The following is a 9434-nucleotide window of genomic DNA, read 5'->3' as shown; positions in this document are numbered from 1 at the left end:
AACTATGCTCAGCCAAGTAACAAGCCTAAATCTTTCTCACATCAGATGCTCTTTAGAAAGTGTTTTGCATATTTTATTTGTGGCAAACACTAGAAAAAATCTAGTTCACGTATTTAATTAATATACAGAGATTTGCTGCTGTAGCAATATGGCCACTTTCACACCAAAGAATCTTTTGAAAATGCAAAACGCAAGAACAGCTCTGAGCAATATTTTGAATTGCTACTATTCTTTTGCAACTTTTGAAAACAAAAACTATCATGTTCAGTAGCCTTGGTAACAGCCGTGTGAATTTAATTTTAAAAGGATCTTTCTATGCATTACAGGCCTTGGTATAAAAATGAAGGGTTCATTAATCTCTCAGTTTGTCAAGTAACACACGCTCTACAAAGATTTAAGAATAGACTCCAACTAAGGAGCAAGTTCGAGGAATGTATCTTTCCAACACGGTTCATTATTCAGAATTATTTTTTTAAATATCTATCCATCTCTCTCTGAACTTTCAGATGGTAGCCACTAAAAAGAAACACACCTTACATTCTCCTCTTTCTATAAAGCTGTTCATCCTAAGAGACTAAAATATATATTTAGCTAAAGAAACAGGTGTGGGTTTGTATGCACATATGCACACATGTAAAGAGAGATTCCACATTTTAAATAATGTTATGAATATATAAAGTTTGCTAATGAAAATCATATATATTCAGCTTGCCTTTTTTTTTTTTTTCTAAATCCACAGCACACCTCCCCGATTTCTACTGGCCAAGCGGCACCCAAACACTTAACCTGTGTCGGAGGCTCTCATGGCTGAGTCTTATTTTCCATAGTTCAAAATCCACTTTCAGTGGTATAATTTCCAACAGATTAATTTTTTCAATAACGTTACTATCTAGTGGGAAAATTAAATGTATTATAGCACAGGCAATAATGATTGTTTTCAGAACTGCTGAGTTTTATTTTTGTGGTTTTATTTTTGTTTGTTTAAATAATTAAGGTATGGAAATCAGCCAGCACGGAAACTTGGCAGTTCTTGAGACAACAAGTCTGTATGGTAATGAGGAGGAGGAGGAGGAGGAATAATAATAATAATAATAATAATAATAATAATAATAATAATAATAATAATAATAATAATAATAATAATAATAATAATGTGCTGTAACTGCTACCAAGGCTTTCCTTGGCTGTTGTTTAAGGAAATCAAAGGCAAAATTAAAGGACCAATTGCCTCATAGTTGTTAACTGGGTTAGGCTCAAATTTTCCCGGATTATACCGCCATGCTTTAAAACAATCAACATTTGGCCTTAAATCAGAAGGCTGAATTTAGAACAGGACGGTTTAGTAAAGCTTATCTTCGAATTACATGCCAATCCCCAAAAGCTGTTCCATGATGTCTTATTTCATTTTTAGGAACAGCTTCATCTGTGCTCCTAACATCACGTATATTATTTTTTAAAAACTTTGCAAAAGTTAGTTCCTAATGTGTGTAATTTCTAACCATAGAAATCAACGTACAGAACTAGAAAGCTAAATTCATATGCTAAATGAAATTTAGCACCGTGCTCAGCCCCGGGTAAGTGTGATTTTTCCAAAAGATGAAGCAACAGGCCCAAAGCAGACATAATCGCTAGTATTTTAAAGCCCACTGAACAAAAGAAAAACCCTGAGACAGCTGACACTACAAGCATGTCGAGAATATTGTCATACTTGATACAGAAAAGCAAGTTGTTTCCAAAAGAAAGGAGTTTAAAAAAAGCTTTAAAAGCAATGCAATACTATATAAGACTGTATCTTATATGCTAGCATGTAGCATAAAATATTAGAGGCTGCAATGCAGAAGAATCCTCTGTGCTCTTTGGTCTTTTAGCGCTGGCAATAACACAGCATTCAGAGAATTTCAGAGGGAAAAAGAGAATGCGAGTATTAACAAGAGTATATCACCTGTAAGTCAGCTTAATGCAAAGTCAATGAAAGATGTATCGGATTATTCTTATCTGCATTATCACAGTATTGAGAAAAGCAGGAACAGATCACAACGTCGCTGTGCTACGCGCTGTGCAAAACGGAGACGGGGAGATAGTCCCTCTCCCAAATAAGACGACGTTCAATAGGAAACAGGAGCTGGGAGGGCACCGGTGGGAAGCACAGGGAGAACGAGGCAGAGGTGCTGCTGCCGGCCTGGCCGCTCTCGACCATTTTCGTAGACTTGATAAGGAATTGATTGTTTTCAGTTCATGTTAGTACATAAGCCAGAGGAGTTTGACCTCAGCAGGGTCAAGGAAAGAGACTCGTATCAGTTCAGAGCTTTCATCCAACTCAAGGATTGATGAGTCACTGTGTACTTAATAATACATTTGAGTTGGAAGGATCTTTACAAAAAATGTATCCGAAAATATGCAGACAAGATTTCATAGCCACGCTCAATCACTTCTGAAAGCGCAACCCTGACTCAGCCTTCGACCACGGGCCTAGAGCTGGCGGCTCCAGAAGCCCACCACCATCGCCTGGTGACGAGCTGCGGTGCGTTGGGAAGCCCGGGACAGAGCCCGCTGCCGTTGCTTTTCTGTGAACAAGCTAATGCTGTGAAAGCAAACATGCCTCTCCATGAGAAGAGCATGAGCTAAATAAAATGACTCATCTGTGAGGGGAAAGCAAACAAACGAGCACAGAAACAAACAACCCACCCCCAGCAAACGCGCTGTCCCACGCTTCGTTTTCAGAGGCCTTTGTCAAGGTATTTCTCATGTTTCTCTCTCCTATTTGTGAATTCTTGAAACCTTGAAAACAAAACATGTTTGCTTTCCAGCCCCTTCATACCAAGCACCGAATGACAAGAATTTAGCAGTTATTCAGCTGCTGAGGAATTTTATGAGAGATATTGAAGTACATGTCATAAATGAAAATGTAAAAAAAATGAAGCTTGCTTGGAATTTGTTTTTTTCCTAAAGCTTTAGATTTCAGGCGGGTGTGCCCTGCCTCCACCTCTGACTCCAGCTGTGAATACAGGCAAAGCCGCTTTGGTTTTTTACACCTCCCCTCCTCGATCCTTGACACTTCTCACCAGTGCTCTAACTTCAATGAGAAACTTCTACGCTTGGACAAATGAAAAAGGAAAATCCAAGGAAAAGGATTAGAAAGTGACCAAGAGACTCTGAGGCCAAAAAGAAATTTGTCTTAAAGTCCTAAGGTAAGAGGTAGTGACAGAAGGGAGGGAAACCTAGACGGCATCGTAAGACAGGACACGTAGAATGAAGAGGGAATAAAACATAAACCTCTGCCGCTCGCATCGGCCTTGGTCACCATTTAATCCCTGTAGCCAAGAACACGAGAGCTGGAAGCTGAGAAGGGGAGGATGGCCTATGGACCAGAGCTTGCCAGGGTAACAGACCAACGACAGACAGGTGAAGTTTGCTACCTGCGAGGCTCAGGTGACGGGCAGATGGCCATTTGTGCTGGATTTTAAATCCTAACACCTGCCTGGGAGATTAAAACTCAGTTTCCTGCGAAAACCAAAAATCTTAAATAACCAAAAGCAGTTGTTCTTCTCCCTCTCAGAGGAAGGTCGGATTAAAAAAATACATAATTCCCTCAAGGCTTTTCGAGTTAGCTCCTTGGTTTGTCTTAAGACCTATCTATTGCACTGCACAGGCTGTCAACAAACTCTGCTGCGAACGCACAGGTATCGTTTATTACTCTATTTCCATTTTCCGGGCTATATTCATTTCGGCCTCGCTTACATCAGGATATGGTTTGTAGCATTGCTGCTTGTGCCGCTGTCATTGCAGCTGAATCAGCACTTCACGACGAAGCAAAGCAAACTCTTCCTACTAGGTCAGGAGGTACCACCCCTCTGCCTCAAGCTGTGGCCTCCCATCCTTCATGGCCTCGGATAAATCTGGACGACCATAAAGTCTGTCCAGTTCTCTTCAACACAGATAAAGATTTCCAAGTCTGTAGAGTAAATCTCCGTCAACACAAAACAACTTGGCCTCCGCCTTCTACTGAAAACCAGAAGGACAGAGCCAGCGGTACCCTCCAAAGCACAGACCGGGAAGGGGAAGGATCAGCAAAACAAGCTTTGCCCTCAGCGATGGGAATGAGAGGCTATACTTCAGACCTGATTTTTTTTTAACTACTGAGAGAGTCATACACTTCAGGGCTTCTTTTTCTTATTTGAGGTATTTGCATACATCCATTTTAAAGGCAGTTGTATACGACAGTGAATTGCTAGTGGTAAGATTTCCCATGTACAATCTAAAAACGTGATGCACCTCCACAGCTTCAGCTACCAGAAAAAATTTAAAAAAAAAACCAAAAAAACAAAAAAAAACAGAAAAAAAACCCAAAACCCACCCAAAACAACCAAAACACCACCAACAAAAAAACCCACCCTTCGTATTCATGTCAACACGCTGAGCCATGACTTGGCCTATGCAGAGTCAAAGGCTGTGGGAATGCAAGTTAGGCACCCTCAGTCTTTGGTGTTAGAGTGACAGTCAGAAACCCACAGTCTCTGGGCACGTGAATTTTTATTAAAAATTAAGAGATCCAAAGCACGAGCAAAGTATGACGATGCCCAGCATCTTACTTGCTTAGTATCATTGTCCAGGAACCAGCAGACACTGGCAACTATGATGCCATACCTGAACCATAGACCTGTACATATGTTACGGTAAAATGCTCTATCTAAATGAACATATACAACATGTAAATAAAAAAAAAAAAAACAACAAACAAAGCCAAGAACAGAAAAAGAAAACAAGTACATTTGAAGGATGTTACAGAGTCATACACAAGCTGGAAGGTGCCAGAATTTCAAACAGAAGTATTCCCCATGTTTCAATAGCAGTAAGAGAAAACATAAGGGGTCACTTTTCCCTTAATGCTGCCTGTGAGCTTCCATTCTTCTTAAACCAGTGTAGGTATTCTTCTCTATTCAGAGATTTTTTTTTTAGGGAGGTTTTTTTTGGCTGCTTGGACAGGGGAGTTTTGTATCTTAAAAAAACAAAACAAAACGATCTTAAATACTTTGTTTCCCTTCTGTCTACAAAAATCTTTAAAGAGTGCAGAAAAGCATCATTAAAATAACAAAAATCTGAACAAGTTTATTAGCTGATTAATGTTCGGTTGTATAGTCATTGAAGTGCGATATTTTCCACTGAGCAAAGAAATGCACCAACGAGCTTCCTGTTCACACGTCTGGCAGCGTAGCAGTCTTTCACCTTTTTTTTTTTTTTAATTTTAAGAAGTTCTGAATACAAGGAGGCAGCTTACGTGAAACAGAACTTAGGTGTCTTCGAGAATGGTTGACGCACTGCTAAATGCTTACAAGGGCTGGAGGAAGGGCAGACAGACACCAAGGCAGGCTTTGTGGTTTCTTCAGGTATTGACATTCCAGGACACTGCAACACACCTGGCTGTGCTCGCAGCGCAGACACAGAGACTTCTTCTGCAAAATTAACAGTAAATTTGTGACTTGTCCCTCCCAGGAATGAGCTAGGGGAGCCGGGAGAGAATACTGTCTTGCAGAAGACAAAATTCAGGTGCTTACACAGAGCACCAGGCTTCTCTCTCTCAATGCGAGACTCTAAATGCCAGTAGTGACGGCTGTGAACATTTCTGTACACTTCAAGCATCAAATTTTCATTAACCTGGATTTTTGTTAAAGTTTCTACAAATAAAACCTTCTCAATGAAATTTCCACTGAGTTACCAAATGGATCAGTACACAAAATATGTATGATATAGGTAAGAAATTATATGAAGTTAACACATCTTAAAATAAAATACAGTGTTAGCTGTTCAGGGTTGTTCCCAAAATATAGCCGTATTCTGAAGCACATATATTTCAACTTTAAGAGCCTTACAGTGGTGATAGTTTAAGGCATAGTATGATCAACATTATTTTATTATAGAAATATATTTCTGTAACAGAATATACACTTATTTCTAAGGTCCTTCATATCTGCACAATATTAACCTTGAAATATAATCTTCCTCCCAATTATAATTAACTACTTTACACATACAATTCTATGCATTTAAAATTACCTTTAGACAAAAAAAAAAAAAAAAGACACTAAAACCCGTAGCCGTAGATGCAAACAACAACCCTGGCAGTGTAATGACTACAGTACATGGCCTTGCAAAGGTGGAATGTACCTAAAAGGTTTACAAATGCTATAAAAGCCAAGATCTCTTTCAAAACTACATTCCCTTTGATGACATGAATTCTCATCAGAAAAGCACTTGGAAAAAATGAGTGAGCAGTATTTATTTAATGTAACTACAACTCTCACTTGTTGCGCATTTTGCCACAAGCCCTTCCTGCTATTAATGCCCTTCAGGAGTTTGAATCTTCTGCCTCTGGAATGCACAGTATGAAACCAATTTGCAACTGAAGAGGGGGAAAAAAAAAAAAAAAAAAAAAAGATTTCAATTTAATTCTTCCGCGTTACATCTCAGTAAAGCCAAAGTCCTATTCCTTGTTCTTTTTAAGGCAATCCCCCAAAGGGAGTCCTAGTAAAAGGCAAAATATAGCCCATTTAAAGGAAAAAAATCTTTGACACTTTGATGTAAACTTAACTGTTCACTGCGAAAGCCTGTTTGCCTTCACAGCCAGGAGGGTCCAGTGGACAGCAGAGCCCAGGTCCACCTCAAGTTTACAAATTCAGTTAATAACTTTGGGCAACTTGAATTCCTACAGCAATAAAGAGGCTTCAGAGCACTTGGGTATTTACGGAGCAGCAGCATCAACTTCCGTGTTAATTCCTATATAAAGCGTTTTAGTTTATCACTGCGGCACAGGGGAGCGGAAGCAGAGCTCTTGTTAGAGCGTGGGGGAGCCTGGCCAATGCCCCATCCATCGCAACAGTGCCAAGCTATCGCACAGTCACGTTCTGTCATTCTGCACCGAGTCACTCCTGGTTAAGCAATGTCACCCTCCTTCCAGGTAAATAACTTGCTTGCTTTTCATTACACTCTAAAAACCAAAAAGGCACCAGTTTACATTTAAGTGTTGTACAATCCACACAGTGTCAGCTTTGAAAATGGCACTGATCTATTTCAGTTCTTAAAAGAAAAAAATCAAACAAAATCTCTAAAAAATAAAAATTATTTATACATCTGAACCTAGGTAGCAGATTTACAAGCAAACTTGTGAAGCAGGTGTTATTTAAAAATAAAATAGAAGCCTGAACCCGACAGTCACCAAGTGCTCAGTGCTTCCTAGTGCAGCCAACGGGAGCTTTGAAGCCTCAGTATCCTTCAGGGCGCACCCAAAGTGGTATAATCATGAAAGTCCCTGAAAACAGAAGGGAGGAGGGGAAAAAGAGGGTAGGGAAAAAGCAAACAAGTCTTCAACCTTCATAACATCACTGTGAAGAGAACGTAACATACGACAACACAAAAAAGAAATATTACTGCAACTGGGGTTCAATGCACTCCACTTATACCGAACACTGCTAATCTCTTCTTACAAAGCTGTAGCAGATAAGAAACCTGGTATCATTCTGGGTATTCTATACAGAAACTTTGGTTTTAGTGGATGCCTCAAAGTACATATGGCCATCAAAACATTTCTGAAGGAAGCAAAGGAAGTGAACAATTTCTAAAAAGAGGAAGCTACAAAGGATTTTATTTCCTTCTAAGGATTTGTAATTAAAATTATAAATTTTAATTAAATTGTGATGTCTAAAAAGACAGCAATGTTATTTCTAGTTTAGTACTCATAGTTACAATGACTGGTGCCTGCCCCAGGTTCCACCAGAGTCCTCTCTAGTTTCAGTAAGACCACTTGAAAAGCAAAGAAACACTAATTCCCTGAATGCAGAGTGAATAAATGCACAGATGAAATACCAGAGGATGGAGGTGCCTCCAAACTGCAGTGACACATTCTTGCTCTCCTAGCCCCTGACATCGCATACTGGCCTACTTCTGCCCCACTGGAGTTTCAGGAATAGCAACCAAGACAAAAACTCGTCCCATTTAGTCTTGTACTGTACTCCCTGGGGGATTAAAGCACACTGGTTTTAAGAGACGAAGTTGAGAGCACAGACATACCACCTATCATCAAAGTGCACTGTCATACAAACAATGAAGTTACAAAATTTACAGGGCCAAAACAAAAATTTTTATTAGCAAACAAGTAAAGATTCATCATCACTGGTATTGATTTCAGAGAGGGGAGTAGAGGACTCTAACATTGGCACTTCCACAGAATGGCAACAAGCCGCATGAATACCCAAAGGCTCCTCCCGGTATGAATTAGGGCAACATCGGTTTTGTCCATCCACTTGGATATGAACATTCATGGGGCTGTCTGAATAAGCCGACTCCCACTTTTTTAAGGGTAACCTACATGGCTCTTCACTCAGCGGATGACTTCTACTTAAACTACTGCCCTCTGGGACAGTCCTCCTGGATGCTGATCCTCCATGGATCATTTCTGTAACACTTTCAGACAAAGGATCTCTGAAAGCCTTTCCTGAATCCACTTTACTGGACTGCTTAAGCTCACTGCCAGAGGTCTCAGCACCTAAAGATTTATCAGCGTGTCCAGCCTCAGGCTCTGCATGTGCAGCTGTGCAAGTATTTGGTAAGACATCAGAAGGCGATGGCTCTGTGACTTCAGTCTCTGGCTGCAAGCTGCTACATCCAGCTTCTTGTAGGCCCCTGGCTTGGCCATGGGCATCTGCCTCTAACCTAGGTCCTTCAGGGGAAGGTGGAGGACTCTGAATAGTCCCATCAGCACGGTTGATGATTCCATCACCCAGTGTAGTCTGTGAAGTGCGGGCAGGCGTCAGGAGTGGGATCTGTCCTCTCACCCGAGGTCTGTGGAAGAGTCTGTTCCAGAGCCTGCCCAAGCGCCGCCGAGACGAGCTCCGTCTTGATGAGTGTCGTCTCATCTGCCTCCTCATAGCTGTTCGAATGTTCTGCAGCACAGAAGCCTGTAACACAGATGTAACAAACTATGATTTCACACATACTCAAAAGACTCCTCCTAAACCCTGTTCTTTCCACTAATATCTCCACCTTACCAGAATTCTCAGGCTTGATCCCTACACTTCCTTGCTAAATGTGTATTTTCTAATGAACTATTTAAGAATTTTCTAATGAACTATTTAAGAATACCAGAGACAGCTCTGCCTGCACCAAAAGACTCTCCATTAAAGTGTTTCCTTTATGAGTTTAAGCTCTACTTGTCTGCCCAGGAAGATGCTCCACTCGCACGATCAGATCACCACTAAAGAACCAGACTGCAGATCATCGAGCCCTCTACCATCAGCAATAGCAGACGATCCTCAAAAGCTGATGACAACAGCAGAGAAGAAAGGCTGAGGCAAACTACTTCTCCACTTGAGGAACAAACTACAAGAGCTTTATCACACTAGGAACTGTATCACAGTTGGATACTTTCGACAGGGCACAGATTT

The 9434-nt window shown here is 40.6% G+C and overlaps 1 protein-coding gene across 4 annotated transcripts in view; it reads right to left on the bottom strand.

The window, feature by feature from the left end:
- Positions 1–4513: 4513 nt before the first annotated feature.
- The window catches only part of LRP3 (LDL receptor related protein 3), a 28562-nt gene continuing 23641 nt past the window's right edge, over positions 4514–9434 (bottom strand). For all 4 annotated transcript variants that reach the window (XM_087739262.1, XM_087739263.1, XM_087739265.1 and 1 more), the window contains one exon: positions 4514–8948. In XM_087739262.1, coding sequence (XP_087595388.1) covers positions 8136–8948 — 813 coding nt within the window. In that variant the 3' untranslated portion in view covers positions 4514–8135. The remainder of the gene's footprint in view (positions 8949–9434) is intronic.

The sequence above is a fragment of the Nipponia nippon genome, unplaced genomic scaffold (genome assembly GCF_047370975.1).
Source record: "Nipponia nippon isolate SJK-2023a ecotype South Korea unplaced genomic scaffold, ASM4737097v1 scaffold_7, whole genome shotgun sequence".
Taxonomy (NCBI): Eukaryota; Metazoa; Chordata; class Aves; order Pelecaniformes; family Threskiornithidae; genus Nipponia; species Nipponia nippon.
This window is presented reverse-complemented; position numbering and strand designations above follow the sequence as displayed.